General features: G+C 55.7%; 1 protein-coding gene across 1 annotated transcript; it reads right to left on the bottom strand.

Annotated features, from left to right (window-relative positions):
- Nucleotides 1-3,922: 3,922 nt before the first annotated feature.
- On the bottom strand, nt 3,923-14,104 carry CDEST_00373 (Putative FMP27, SW motif-containing RBG unit, FMP27/BLTP2/Hobbit, GFWDK motif-containing RBG unit). Its single transcript, XM_062916532.1, has 2 exons — nt 13,020-14,104; nt 3,923-12,906 (listed from the first exon to the last, which is right to left on the bottom strand). Exon 2 carries the CDS (start codon nt 12,858-12,860, stop codon nt 3,924-3,926), a length of 8,937 nt encoding a protein of 2,978 aa, XP_062772583.1. The 5' UTR covers nt 12,861-12,906; nt 13,020-14,104; the 3' UTR covers nt 3,923.
- Nucleotides 14,105-15,791: the final 1,687 nt, after the last annotated feature.

Below are 15,791 nucleotides of genomic sequence, written 5' to 3'. Positions count from 1 at the left end.
GGGGGGGGGGGCTAGTACACTCTTAGCGCCGTTCACGTCTCGCTCGCCCTCCGTCCACCCCATCCCTTCCTTCTCTTGGCCGCCAAACCGTCATGTCTCCCCGTATCGCTGGCTCGTGTCTTTGACGCTCGTCGTCGATAGGGATGCCACCCGCATGATGGCTTTGCGTCGATCGCCTCGGCACCTCTCCCGCTTCCAGCACCGTCGGACATCTCATCACCACATTTCTCCTAGTCAACGTGAGAGTCCTCGAAGCCTGTGTCGAAAAGCCCAAGAGACGAACTGCCCATCGGCCGATGATACCGAACTCCGGTCAACCATCTTATCCTGTCCCATGCGTCGCCCCGGTCATTCTTATGTTTCGTGCCTCAGTGACTATTCTCCTGGCCAAAAAAACTCAATATCTCAACACACTCGGCATTTGAGCCGGGCTGGGGCCAGCCATTGCTCCATGAGCCCGAGTTGGATGGGTGCACTATTCATTGTGCCTGCCTCGCAAATCTTTCTTCTTCAGCGCACAACTTACACAGTCGTGGGCCATCCTCCAGTCGACATGTCAAATGATGCTCAGGGCCGTTTTTGGTGTCCATTGTCTCACCCATTTTGTCCGCCCTGCCCCCGCCATCTTGGTCTTGCACATCACTCGCCCGTCCCTACCAAAGACCGCAAACAAACATCCAACTACCGATCAGGTCTTTTGCATCAGTTATCGATGCCTGAATGCAACAATTTGGCCCAAGTCCGATCGTCCGCTCCGGGCAGAGAGATCCGATCATTGGCCCCGTTTCGTCCTCCGTTTGACGGGTCAATATCAATGTGCAAGTGCTGCCCCTTCTCGCGGACGATGAACAAGGCGGCCAAGGAAGATAGGCCTGCCAACCGGCGACTGAATATCGGCAGTTCCAGGCAGCCTCTTACATAGCTTGTGCGCGCTCGCAAAACGACCATCAACCAACTAACACGCGGGCCATGCGCAAGCAAGAGTCATCTATGCACCACCCTGACTTGAGCGACGCCATGCCACACCTCGCAAAAGGTCTCAGACGTTTCCTTATCGCTACCTGCTGATTCGTCAGCCTTTACCCCAACCCTGCGTCATACCACGCCGGCATCGTCGCCTGGCGTTGGCGTTGGTGTGGGTGGGCTCGGGGAGGGTGGCACCAAGTCATTGGAGGTCGTCGAGGTCTTGAATCGCCGCCATCCCAGTATACTATGTACACGCTGGTCAACACGCTTTTGCGGGGTAATAAAACCACCCAAAAAAGGGCAAAACACCAGGCATGCAAGGGGTCTGGTCTCGCTCGCCCAGCCGGCGATACTCTTCTCCAGGGCGGACCAACGTCCATCAGCTGACTCTCGTTACGGAGCACCCTGCCACTCTGCGTACATACTGCTGCGCACTCATACAGCAGTGCGGATACTCTGCACACAGGTGTCCAAGACCACGGCGAGGGCACGAGCTATCGCGGGCCGCACAGGCTTCGACGCAAGGTTTGGTTGTTTCCGTTGCCCAAGTTACGGCGACATGGGGTGACTTGGAGGGGGAGCTGACTGACTGCGCAGCTCCAACACCAACGCCAAGACCCCAAGACATGGCTCCGGATCTCAACGGCGTCCTCTCTCTCAGACTCTCCAGTAGCACGGCCCTCGTCCTAAACTCAACCCGCCAGAAAAATTTGGCTTCACACTTCTCCAAACCCCTCCCGTAGCCCGACACACCCGACTCATCATCGCCCTTGGAGGTTGTAATAGTTATCCCATTCTGGCACCCACCGACGACATGTCTCACGCGTGGCTCAACACCTCACGTGCTTAATGTCTGCTCTGCCACTGTTTCGTGACCATCCATAACCACCATGTGGTACCATCAGCATCAACCTGAACATGGTCCATGCTAGTAAAAGGCATTCGGACGAGGTGTCACGCTCCTGCCCCGACGACGCGGCTTCGCATCAGGCACCGTACGCGGGGGCTTATGCAGAGGCGGAGGTGAGTGATGGAGAGACATCGCATCTGCTGCTAGGCTGGTTTTGCTGCTGGGACATTTCCCACCATTCCAGGCTGAAGCGTTCTTCTTGCCAGGTCTGGACCTCTCTCTAGTGGCATCAGGGGACGGGACTGCTGGCTAAGTACCCTCCCCACGCTCCCCGCCAGCGAACGAACTCGCATCGAAACCCACGTGCCTCTATGAAGCAGTCAGTGTAAGCTCGTATAGGGGGAGTGCGACCTTCAATAGAACCGAAGGGAGTGAACAGCAGAAATGCTCAGCTTCATAACGACAGTCTCGCTTGGCATGTGTACCTCCCTTACCATGCGTCAACTGCCACATGCCTTGGTCTTGAACATGTCACTCGCAATTTCATGGCACTGCTGGAATGACTGAGGTGATGTTACGGAAAGGTCAGGGGGGGAAAAAAGCCAGAGAACAACCAAAGGAGAGGGCTTCCTGTACATGTTTCCATCCATGAGTTCTCCAGACAAGTCTACTAATCTTCAGCTCCTGAAGCTACCACACAATGCAGACACCTACTACCTATTCTGTCACCTCTGGATACAGTATGTTCACGCTCAGATCACCTGCCGTGTCGTTGCATGTTGGATGTGAGAAGACTACTCGTTCAGAAGACCAATTTGCTTTCTTGCTGGAACGAAACCTTAAAACCCCCCAGAGTCGCGAGCGTTTTTCATGCCCCAACATGCCAGTGCCGTGTCCTTGCCGGCCTCCCTCCCCCTTATGGAAGATGCCCTGCACGAGGCCGGCGACGTCGAGTACGAGGATATCCGGGGAAGAACAACAACGGCACGCCGCAGTTCCACAAAGGGTTTTTGATGATACCCGGCTGACGTGTTGTTCACGTTCTAAGAAATGGTCGCATCCATTCATCAGCGGTTGCTGAGGAGAGGGTAACAGGGTTTCTGTGTGTGTATATAGATTATATATAGATATAGATACATATATATGAAGACACGCGTGAACGAAGCCTGAGCTTACTGGCCTCTTGCTGTTATTAGGAGAAATTGATTCCAAAGATGTACGAGGCCATCAACTCACGATGCTACGTAAATAACGGGGGGAGAAGAACCAGTGGCAGAGGCTCCATGGGTCAAACACAGGCACACGGGCATATATTCAGAATAAACCAGTGATCTTTAAATCTATACTTCTTATGAGCCTCTCCCTTCTCGAGGCCAAAAAACAATCAAAGTCCAGAGTCTACTCTTCTTCTTTTTCTTCTTCTTCTACCTCTACCTCTACCTCTACCTCTACTTCTTCTACACCCCATAATCCAAATGTTGTTGAATCCTTCTCCTTTTTCTTTCTTCTTCCCTTCTTTCTTTTTCGTAGAGCTCGTAGGTTGAATCGCTCAATCTCTTGTCTACTACACAAAAGAAAAAAAGAAGACAAAGAAAAAGTGATGTTCGCCTGACCTCTGCTAATACTACCACCCACCGACGATTGTATACAAGAGAATATAAAGGGAGAGGGGGGGGGGGGCACGCAGAAGAAAACGCTTGCTTGATTCGATTCGCCTCGGACACACGCTTCGTCAACATCCGTCATCTTCAAGCCTCAAGAATAAAACTGTTACATGGGACATAAGAACAAAAGACTGGCGATAGCATCCTCATCTTCTCGCGCGTTTGTGTATGTGTGTATGTGTGTGTGTGTGTAAATTGTTTGTGGGCGTGTACCGCCAACGCCGGGTATTGCCAAGAGAAGAGGAGGAAAAGCAATGAAACAAATCTAACCTCTGCCTCCCTTTTCCCGCCTCGTAACTGTCCTCCCATCTAAATGTCTGGCACGCATGCTTGAGTGAGGTTTCAACACCTCACGTTGTCCCGTTGTTTGTCGATGCATCGCACTAAATAACCATCGGCCCTGGTCTTTGCTGCCAACGGCTTCGTTTCCGTCCCTCTTTTTCTTACTGTCCCGTCTTGACCCGGCTGCTCAACCCCTGAAAGCGCTTCGAACTCTTGGGGCTGTCGGGTGCAACGGTGTTGGGTTCCTCCTCCGCCTCCGGTGTCTCCTCCCTCTGGCTCTCTTGCTTCTGGCTGCTCTCTTTCTGCTGGGCTCCGTCGCGCTTCCGGTGGGTGAGCTGGTTGATCTTGTCGCGGAGGAACGCGCTCCCTGCAGACCTCCGACGATCGCCTGGCTCCGCACCTGTGCCGGACCGTGACAGCGATCTCATAGTCCCGCCGCCGGCCTGATCGAACGGTGCCAGACTGCTTCTAGAAGACGGACGTAACAGCTCGAAGCCGAGCCCCTGTGTCGGCGCGCGGCTGTCCAGCGGTGTAGGCGGCGTCATCATAAGGAAGCTGGGGACGGTTGGCTGTTGACTGCTGGATCCGCCTGTCCACTGCGATCGGCCACTCGCGACACTCGAACTCCTACTCGTGGATCGCGGTATGGGAATGCTGCTGGCCGAACTACCATGGCGAGAGCGCGGGGGCGATCGAGAGTAATCCACCGGCGAGTTGCCGTATAAACTCGACGAATCGTCGCTGTTGTTGATGCTATCGGCGTCGTGCTGGGACGATGATGAAGGTGTGGGCGCGATGAGAGAGGAGCCGGTGGCCAGCTCCCGGAGCTTGCTGGCTTGCGCGCCACTCGGGCGGTGCTTGAACTTGTTACCAATGATGGCGCCCGTATGCGAGATGAGAGCCTTGATAACCGCCTTCTTGAGAGCGAGGGCGAGATCCAGGTTGGACCACGTCTTGTTGCGCCATTCGACCGCAGGCATGCGGAACACAAAATCGTGCACGTCTTCGACGTTACGGTTGTCCTTGCCCTTGTAGCTGAGGCAGAGCACCACCGAAGGCATCTTGATGTGCGCAAAGGTCATGTAGTTGCTCGCACGCGACATCATCTTAGTCAGGTCGTCGGACGGCTTGCTCTCCTCTGCCTTGGACTCCTTGCGCAGTCCGAACCGTGATTTCTTACTGTCGCTGACGGCTGCACTTTCCTTCGAGGAGAAGCCGGTTGACGTGCGTCCGATTCCAGGGCGAGGCTCCTTGGTCGACTTGAGCGACTCGTACGAAGGCTTCTTGGATGGGACCTTGCCGGTGCCGACGGATCGGAAGAGACGGAACGTGTGACCCTGGCCTTCGCCGGTGTTGACCGTGAGAGACTTCTTGCTGCTGATCGACTTGGTTGGCGAGTCCGAGTTCAGTGTCGGGTGCAGACGGAGCTCGAGCGAGCCCGGCCTCGTGTTGAACCCATCCTTGTCGCTCGCAGTGAGGCGGCCAGACCCAGACAGGGAGTCATCGTCCTCCTCCTCGTCTTCCGCGGGAGTGTGCTTTAGCATAAAAGGCGAGTCGTTCTTGGTCTTGTTGTCGCCATCAATGCCCGGGAAGATGTACTCGAAAATGCGCTTGCCGACCTCGCGCTCGAGCTGGATCTTCATCGGGAACAGGTTGACTTCGAAGTGGTCCATGACGGGGATGCCGGCAATGGCTTCAAGCATGTACCAGTAGACTCGGATCATCTCTTGGTTGCCCAAGTCGGCCGTGCTCTTGTCGCCGTCGACATAGGGCGCAATGATCTCGGGGTACATGGCATCAGGTAGGAGGTTCAGTCCAAAGACCTTGCCGACCCTGATCAGGTTGATGTGCGACCCGTCCGCGTTATCGGTTCGATCATACTCTACGTCCTTGAGCTGCAATTCGACGAGGGGTTCCTTGTTGTCTCGGAGCATGTGCCAAACCGTGTCTCGCGCCGTGATGCTCCATCTTAGGAGAGCGTTGCTCTCCGAGTTTGTCTCATACCTGCGCTGCGAAGACGTGATGGCCTTCATCATGAAGAACAGCTCGTCCTCACATGCTGCCAAGTCTCGTTCTAGAAGAAGCCGGTCCTCCCAGCCCCGCTGGTCCATGTACTTGGAGTAGATCTGGAAGTGGGACTTGATGTCCTGCAGCTGGCGGATGCGTTCCTGCAGTTTCTCCACCATCTCCGGCGTGCCGCTGAGATCGCTGAAGTCCGAAGCCAGCATGATCTTCTCCAGGCGCTCGCTTCGTGTCTTTTCCAGCGGCTCGTTGTACATGAGCAAATCCAGCACAATGACGTACATGGCGTAGTAGTCGCCAGAGTTGCAGAGAGCTCTGGCCTGCGGGAACTCGACCCAGAGGTTGTCCATCTTCCTCTCATTGTTCGAATGGGACGGATCGCCAGCGCCTTCGGTGTTGACCTCGTCGTTGTACTTCAAACGCAGAGTGTTGTACTTCTCGTAACGGAGCATGGCGGACGTCTTCTGCACCACACGGTTGAACCCGAAAGGATCGGTCTCGAAATCGAACATGACTTCCATCGGGACCCACGGCGGCCATGACGACGTGGCAGGGGTACCATATCGACTGCCTGCATATGTCGTGACGATTTCCGAGAAGTACGACTGGTGAGTGACAAAGAACTGCGTGCTGTCCATGTTGACCAGGAATCGTCGCTGCACGAGACCGCTGACAACGTCGGCGAGTCTCTTCTTGTCCATGACTTCGACGACCTTGAGTTCCATGCCCTTGGATGTGAGGATGACCACGTTTTTCTTATTCTTGTCGCTTTGCAGCTGGATTTGCGGAGCAATGAGCCGAACGTGGTAGCTGTTTTGAGGCGTAAACTCGTCCGAAATACCGCTGGACAGGTCTTCGATCGGGACGTTGGGTACATCGTCACCTCCCTTTCCGTCGGCGTTTACGTAATTCCTGCCATCCTTCAGAATGTTTTTGATGCGGTCCTCGATGTCCTGCTTGAACTCGCGCTCTGCGGCGTCAAGGTCGGGAGAAGCACCGGCGGTGGCACCCCCCGTGGGAGTCCTGTTCTTGCTTGCAGGCTTCGGGTTCTGCTTGGCCTTGTACTGCTCTTCCACGATGTCCAGAATAAACTTGACCGCGGGGCGGGACAGGTAATAGACGAAACCTCTCCGCTGGCTGACCTGGTGGATGTATCGAAGGACAATGTTTCGAAGGGTGTTGTTCCATTTGAAATGGAGGTTGTGAATGACGAAACGGTTGTTGAAGTCACTCTCAAACTCCGCCCCGGAGGGTATCGTCAACGAGTCATCCTCCAGCTGGACCGAGTCTTCGAACTTGCTGCTGCCATTCTCTCGCTTGAAGAAGCTGCTGCCGTCTACCGGCGACTTGCTGTTCATCTGTCGGAGCATGTTCTGGAGGTAGGTCTTCTTCCTCTGCAATATGGCGCCCTGCTGCTGCAAGCTCTCGAATGCGGCAACGAGCTTGGGGTCTTTGGCATCGTCGCGAACGACCCTGAGCTCGGCATCTCCGAGGCTCCTTCCGTAGTTCTCGATCTGGATCTCCAGCTGGTCCAACCGCTCCTGAATGAGCTGTGCCTGTACGCGACGGGGGTCGTCGTCGTGGCTCATAATACAGAAATGTGTTGGCTCATCGCCAAAGGGACTCTTTCGATCCGGATCGCCTGAAATGACGCCGCCAATGTCTGTTTGCCGGAAGTAAGTCAGGCGAGGTGCAAAGGCCAGCGGCAGAATCTTGGTGTCGGGGTTGGGCTCCGTGGGCAGGATCCAATCCAGTTCCACAAAGTCGTCCATGTCGATCCAACTCAGGTCGTTATCGGGGATGGTAAAACGAGAGAGGTCGGCGCTGTCCTCGGTCTGGTTCGCGATCAAACTAGCAATGGTTCCTTTCTTAATGGCTTCGGTTGTTGTTCCCCGGATGCTGGCCGACACAGCACGAACGTCGGCTGCCGCTAGGTCGAGCTGGGCAGCATGGAGCTTGATGCCGCTCGTCTTCCCCTTGGTCTTGCGGCCGCGGTCTCGCGTGTTGAACTCCTCGCGCCTCTGGTGCAGATCCAACATGAAGCTGTCGAACCGCACTTTGAGGCCTGTGGCGGAAACGCCACTGTCGGAAGCATCCTCGGCGTCCTTATGCTTGTAGATGTGGCTCAGAAACAGCGGTGCCAGCAGGAGGTTATACTTGATGGTAGAGAGATGCTTTCCAAACTTCTTGCTGTTCCTTTCCCTACCAGGCCAGAGTGACCCCTGACGAATGGGCAGTGCCATGGCGCCGCCAAACAGAGACCACCACGAGAAGAAGTGGGTAAAGAAGCGAGGCGTGCAATGGACCGTGTTGTAGCTCCTTGAAGGCTCCACGTTGTCTGCCATCCAGTCACGGTCCACGGGGGCCCTGACTGCGACCGACAGATGGATATGCTGGCTTCGGAACCCGCGGAAAGCATCGTATGGCTGGTCATCGAGCTTGACATGGTGAGGGGCTCGCAACACAATGTCGTAGTGCGGCCGGAACTCGAAGCTCCGTCTGCCATCCTGGATTGCGCGTTCAAAAACGACGCCCGTCATCCACTGCACCTTGCCAGAAAGCTTCATCACCACCTTCTTGAAGGACGCCCCGGACTTATAGCTGTCCTCGCTCAAGAGACTGTCGTCTTCCCCAGTTCGCATTGCAGCCTCTCGGACCTGATGGCTGTAGTCAGGGATCGCCAAGACGTATTCGCCAGAATCGACGGTCATGAACCTCTTGGGATCGTCGTCGGCGTTGATGTTCCACTTGACGTCGTTGCGCCAGCACATCAGGAAACCGGCGCCGTTGCCAGTCACGCAGTAAGGGTCGCGCGTTCCTTTGAGCGCAAGGTGCATGTCGCCATCGCCCCTCCAAGCCACGTGTATCCTTGAGTGGAAGTTGAGGCGTATCTTGTCCCAGAAACCAACTCTCTCGGAGAGGTCAACTTGTGGCTTGGTGAAGGACTCGATGACCATCATCATGTCTTGGATAGCCGGCTGGTAGGCTGGGCCCCATGTGATTCTTGTAGGCAGAGCCGTGTTGATTTCGATGCGCATGTTGGAGTATGACTTGACCGGCCCAATGGTGCGGCGGACGTCAATGGCAAAGCTGCCCTCGCTGCTGCCGCCTGGTTCGTGGTTCCGGGGCGGCACAATGTTGACCTTGATACGACGGGTAGACTCCATTCCTCGGAACTCCTCGGCTATCACGAAGTTCGTCTTGAGCGACATGGCTGGAAGCCTCGTTGACTGACCGGTCTTCAGACTGGGTATATGGATCAGGGGAAGGGGGTAGTCGCGCAAGGATATTCTTGCCTCACTAAGGTCGATCGAGACATGCATCGGGACGAGCAACCCGTACTTCATATCCTTGGGCATTCCCTTGCCGACGGAATGTATGAAGTCTGGCAGGTCTTTCATAGCAAAGGTCGGTTTGTCGATAACGAACTGGAGATCGGTGATGAGCGCGGACATGAGTGCCGGCCTTTGGGGCACCTCGAGGATGTTCTCCGTATCCTCCAAGTCGTCGGGGAGCTGGTCGGGGCCCCAGAAGAGACCGCGGACTTCCTTCATGCCGTTCTTTGCCATGACGTAGAACCGGTCGATGCGCTTCTTCCAGCTTTCTGCGTTGTAAGCATCTAGTCGCGCCCGTGCCTCCTGCTCGGCGATTGAGGCTGATCCTGTGAGACCGATGCTTCCACCGTCAGGGTCATATCTCGGTGCTCTGCCTCGTGAGCGCTGATCAGTGCTGGGTCTCCTTCCATCTGCGCTCTGACTTCGGGCCCACGAAGCTCCATTCTGTTGTCGTCCACGGTGGAAGAGCGAGCGAGCACGCAGCTTGCCCGACTCTTTTCTTGACTCTTCTTCGCGTATTTTCTTCCTCTTGACCTCAAAAGCCTCATCTCGGGCAAGACGTTGCATTTGTTCGACCCTGCCGGCGCGGTAGATCATGCCGAGCTTCCATTCGAATGCGCCATCCTCGAGCTCAAAGAGCAGCGAGCGCGTTCGGACAGAGACCTTGGGTACGTTCTTGGGGCCGCCGGGGACCTTGTCGAGGATGTACTCGTTTGTGCCCGTTTTGAAACGATGGTGGAGCTGCTTGATCGACTTGAGAGTGTTGATGACGTTGTCTGAAATCCTGTTGACCTGGACCTCGTGTGGCACAGCAAACCTGATGGCGTCGGAGTTGACGTCGATCATCTTGTCCTCGTGAAAGCCGCCGTTGTGAAGCTTCCGTCGAGACTTGCGGTAGTCAACTCTGCCCCCCTTTATACTGATCATCCGGGCCCAGGTGGTTCGCATTCTGGGCGGTTGGACATAGAGGCGGACGAGCTTCGACGCCAGGAATGGCGATGTCCATCTGTGTCGGCCAGCCTCCACGCCGTAAACTTGTAGCATCAACTGAGGGTCATTTGGTAATTCGGCTTTGACCTGCACAAGAGCAGCCTTGAGGTCGATGGCTATAAGCTCCGGTGTAACTGTTGAGTACTCAGTCATATCGGCAAAAGAGGGTTCTGGCGACATTGGGGGAGCCAGGTAGTCGCTGGCCTCTTTACGCGGTGTCGTTGGAGACATTGGCGGCGACCCGATATCCTGCCCGGACCTCATGAAGGCCTTCCGCAGAATCATGATGGCCACGCCGACGGAGTAATGGCGGAAGAGAGAGTACTGCAAGAGAACAGTACGAATTCCTGCGTGGATGTGAAAGATGGGGCCTTGCTGGTCACTCATGGCCTGGAACGCTACCTCGAACCGCGGCATATTGACAAAGGGCTCCAGCTCGACCCTATCTTCCGACTCCACTATGTAGGCCTCCAAGCCTCGAACGTGGAAAGTGACTCTCCGCCCGTCGCCCTCATTCTGTTGCTTCTTTCTAGGTGGCGGCGAGATGGGACTTTTGAGCAGATCCGAGTCGGGGGCGACGGTGCGGCTGTTGGCCCTCCGGCGTGACGGCCGTCGTTGGAGCCCGTCCAGCCTCTGTGCGCGGTACTCGGCAGAAAACTCGTCGAGTTGCAGAGAGACTCCACGGGTGTCGTCCGATATGTCCTCGTCGATGCCCGCAATCTCAACACTGAAATCTGATGCTTGAAGCTGGAGTTGCAACAGCCACGAAGGCATAGCGCGCAGGAAGTTCTGCTTCTTGGTGGACGTGTGCGAGTTAGATCGTTTCTCAGGCTCCACGTTCATCCTCAGCTGTCGCACGATCTGTCTAAGACCGTCGGTGATCTCGGGGCGCACCATCTTGATGGAGAAGGTCTGCAAATTGCCCGACGCAACGACGTGGACGTCCGGCGTCGCACTGAGTTGGACCTTCAACTCAAAAGATTCGGTTTGTATCAGATCGAACCGGTTACTCGACGACGTTTGGTAGTACAGCTCGTGCGACTGTATTCTCATGGTCGACGCAAGTGAGTAGTGTAAATCCTCGACGGTGGAATGGAACGACTCCATGTCGAGCGAGATGGACGAAATAGACGATATAATTAGATCAAAGTCGTCAGAAGCTGCGTGCTGGTCGACGGCTGGAAGAGCAACACGGAGAACCGGTTCGTGCATTGTAAACTTGATATTAGCCTTGGGCAATAATCGTGAAATGAGCACATGGCGCGGTTGACGGTTAGTTCGTGGTCTTTTCGAGGACTTGGGCTTCAGCATGGCGACGAGGAGCGGTAGGTGGCGAGGGTCGAGGTCTACTGAAGGAGATGTCACTACGGAATTAGCGAAGAGAATGTTTGCGTTCCTCTCCTCGGCCCCGACATCCTGTGCCATCTCGACAGTCTTGGATGGCAATGTCGTCTTGACCGTGGTCGTTGCCATTGGGATGTAAATCAGCCTTTCGGGTTTGCCATCGCCATCGTCGACGCCTACGGAAATGGACAAGGCTGCGGCTAGAGCCTCGTGGGCGATATCCTTGGACGGGAAGTACATCCTGTGGGAAGGAGACTTGGGGTCCAGGCGGTGCAAGTCGATGCCGACCTCTTTCATAGAAGCGTTCAGCATGACAGGCTTGGCACTGGGCTTGACAGATTCAACCCTCTTCGTCATGCCAACAAAACTGACGGCAAACTGAACCTCCTTGACGCCCCTCAGGATCGAGCTAATGAATTCCTTAGAGTCAGATACCGTCTGAATCAGCTCCTGGTGGGTGCTGCCGGGCTGGGCGACCTCGTGTATGATCTTGTCCATGAAGACGTCGGCCGGCTCGTCCGACAAGGGGGACGAGCGTGCGGCCAACTTGCATTGCTTAAGTCTATCAGCGCAAAGTTGAACATCGTCGTAGGGTATGTGAACACGGCCCAGCTTGAGGGCGATTGCGGCGTCTCTCAGTCCATCCAGCGCTTCGTACAAGAATCCATGGATGTTCAGAGTCGCGTTGTCGAGAATTTCGAGCGACTCCTTGCCCTCTGGCGTGAAGAGGACGCTGCGCAACGTCATGATCCACTCGGCCTGGCGTTGTTTCAGCTTATTCTTGTCTGTCCGGGACTGAAAGAAGAAGCGTGCGCGGTCCACCATCTTGCGCCGTGTATCGACGGCGACGGTCAAGCTCCCAAACTGCACATCACCCACGTCAACGACCTTGATTGTGGAGTTGCTGGCGACGACGTCGACCATGCGCAACCAATTCAGCTTGCGGTGTGCCCTCTTCATGCGGTCCTTCAGCTTCATAAGGTGTTTCCAGGTCTCGCTCCGAGGCGGGGGACCGCCAGTTCCGCGCCGTAGCAGCGGCACCTTGGGCTGCTCGGGCAGCTGGGTCTCGGTATCCTCCTCGGCATCGGAGTTGTCGGAATCGGTGGAGCTATCGTCGCTCTTCTTCCCCTCGAGTTCGGCAATGTCGATCGTGACGGTCAGCTCGCTGATGACGACGCTCAGCCAGGTGGGCTGGGCAAAGGTCGGGCGGTGAACGTTGAGCCCCAAGCCGCGAACCTCAATCTTGAACCCATCTCGGGGTGTGTAGGCGAGGCGCCGTAGAGAGAAGTAGCCTATTCTTTGGATTGATATGCCGGTGAGGATTCGGACAACGGCGAAGAGAATGAAGGATGACAGGTAGAGGAGGACGACGACGCCGAAGACGAAGGTCGGGTTGAGCAGAGCCATAATGAGCGCGCGGACGGCTCACGCAATGAATGGCGCGCTTCGGTGTCTGTACCAAGCAACATCACGATGTTAGTCCAACAGCAATCTGAATTGACCATCACACCTAGCGGAAGAGGGGAGGCGAGGCAAGGCAAGGCAAGGCAAGGGAGGGCGACTTGCCTGGAGAGACCCGAATCGTTGTGGTATTCCGGACGTTTACTCCCGCTTCCAACGATCTGAGCGCGCCATGTCGTCGAGAATCGGTCCTTGGGTGTGTGTGTGTGTGTTTGCGTGCGACTGGTTGGCAAAACGATGTACACTCGGCTTGGTGCAGCAGAGTTCGGCGCCCACGCGGTGTGTAGTCGACGAGGTGTGTATTGCCAGCGCAGATGGCCGGTCGAGGGAATCAAGAGAAGCGTCGCGCAAGGAAGGGTTCCGCAGGAACAATGCCAGAGGGCGGAAGATGGCAGGCGGAGGCGGGTGGGACGACGATGGAATTCCTTGTTTAGTCGGAAGGGAGAGACAAATACCCAGTCGCAGTTTGTGGGATCGGACTTCGTGGTGGTGAGAAGTATGTATGGTTGGTAGGTGGTTTGGGGGGGAAAAAAGGCGGCGATGCGGTGCAGTGCGGTTCGATGCGATGGGGAGCAATGCGGAGAATGCGTTCCGTTGGGGCAAAGGGACGGACGGTCGTTTGAGTGTGAGTGTGTTTGGACTCGGGTTCGCAGAGTAAATGGCTGACGGGATCGGAGATGCAGCTTCTTGCAGAAGAGTGACGCAGTTCCAACAAGAGAGGAGGAATTGGCGAAATGCGAGAAGACGTCGTTTCTCCGTCTATGCCCTGGTTCCCCGTCTGGCCTCTGGAGTCAGTCAGAAAGACTGACTGACTGATTTCTCGGCACGAGGCGGGCGGCTTCCCACACGGAACCCTGCTGCTGGGCGAGCGGCGGAGGGAGGGATGGATTCCCACGTAAATCGGTTCCGGTGCGGGAACACTTGGCGGATTATGTGAATGTGACTATGCAGGGTGGGATTGGCCGGTTGGTCGGATGTTCGGATAGCTCAGGGAACGACGAGGAGGAGATGCGTAGGATCTAAGCTCATCCCAAGCTCCATGAAAGATAACGGTGTCCTTGGTTCCGTTTCGATAGCAACAGAAATTAAAAGTAGGGAGACAAAAAGATTGATTGCTAAGACACACACGGCCCAGACAGAATCGAGACAGGGAAGAGAAGGATGGACAGGAGAGAATCGTGGGCTGGAATTGCACCCAAAAATAAAAACAAAAAGAGCACAAAAGGGCCGGGGCAGCGGCTTCCAGGAACAGGGCACTTTGGGGAATTTGGCGGGTGGAAATAAATGACAATCATCACCAATACTCACTACCTAAGTCTACTTCCAATAGGTAGGTACCTAGGTAGCGCCCCAACTCGGTCGCCCATCGTCACTTTGAAGTGGAAGTACCGCGTCGTAATCCCATCTGCGAAAAGGTACATCCTGGCCCTGGTGCCAGCCGGTCCAGGGCCGGCACAAACGCATGGCATTCCATCGCTCTGTCGATTAATTCCCACCCCTGGCGGATGGAATGCTCGGCCACTTCCGGCCCAAACCGTCTCTCATTGGTTGTCTGGCGATCATATTGTGGAGCGTCTCGACCATGAGGGATCCATGGAAATTGTTATCCCGGGGGCATCTGTCACAGTACGTACCTCGTCCTATTACGTCGTGCTTCCTCCCTCCCGTCCCGCGGGCCGCAACATGGCTCTCGTCGGGATGGGGGATTCATCATTCAACAATTACTTGCATCAACTGCATCAAGGGGCCGTGCTCCGTCGGCCTAGAGCGCTCATGCATTAGATGAGACGTTGTAGCGCCGAAGCTAGGGCTGCTGGGCTGCTCTTGACCTGACCTTCCAGCACGAACTGCACTCACTACCCAACATGCCGCAGGCCGCTCTCCGGCCCCCTTAACAAAGTATCATCTGCCCTCCCCCGGCCCTGTTCGTCCGTCTGTTCCCTTCCATGGCTTCGGGTTTCCCAGATCCAGCCTCCCGGCACCCCGTGACATGGATACGTCGATGACGGAGATGGTATCTCGGTGGCTGAGATAAGCCGGGCAAGGGGTGTAGATGTGCGCAGGGACCAGGAGAAAGCCGGTCGGTCCCTCCCGTCTGCTCTGGTTAGAGTCAACCCACGCCCGGCCTCATCATGGTTCACTTTTTGCAAGCTTATGGTCGGTCCATCCCCCCACCCCTTGAGTGTCTTGGCTAGCTGCTGGGCCTTTGACTCCCTGACACCGATCCATGTTGGCGTGCGATCCATCGTGTTTCTGTTATTGCCAACAATTATTGAATCGAGCATATCCCACCGAATGGCATGCAGACGAGTTGGTTTGGAGTTGTGAGTCTGGACCCTTTGCCCGAAAGCCATAGGGTGTAACATTCGATTTCATGGGCCCGAGTGGATGCGTCAGGCCAGGCTTCACACTCATGCTGGCGTATTCTCTGGCCGCCCTGCTGGTTTACGCGGATGCTCGATTCGGCGTATGGTATCCTCTCATGCCCACAATGCAGACAGACGTTATACCCGTGACGGGTTCCAGTGCCTGCCACGAACAGCGCTCCTCGATGGAGTCCACTCCCCGTCAAACAGGCTCTGGTATGCCGAGACCTTAGACATATTCTCCTGGGGTCTCCAGAACGCTTGGTTTTCCGAGCACAGTGCAGAACATCAAGCGGACAATAGATCATATCCTCTGGCCGGTTGATAATTAGAGGCTCAGAACATTCTTTTTTACAGCACGGGCCGAACATGCAGGAAGGCGAGCCGTATGCTGCCATCGAGGCCGATGACTGACGTGGGATTGCCGGCAAGAGCTTCATTATTACTGGCACAATGCCAGTCAATGCTGGGAACTTTCACGGCCAAGGGCGTGAGGGGCTGTTGCAAGACC

The sequence above is a fragment of the Colletotrichum destructivum genome, chromosome 1, assembly GCF_034447905.1.
Source record: "Colletotrichum destructivum chromosome 1, complete sequence".
Classification (NCBI taxonomy): Eukaryota; Fungi; Ascomycota; class Sordariomycetes; order Glomerellales; family Glomerellaceae; genus Colletotrichum; species Colletotrichum destructivum.
Note: the sequence above shows the minus strand (reverse complement) of the source record. Positions and strands in the feature narration are given on the sequence as shown.

Coding starts and splice junctions, on each gene's coding strand:
- CDEST_00373 (XM_062916532.1), bottom strand. CDS start 12,860: ATGGCTCTGCTCAACCCGACCTTCGTCTTCGGCGTCGTCGTCCTCCTC.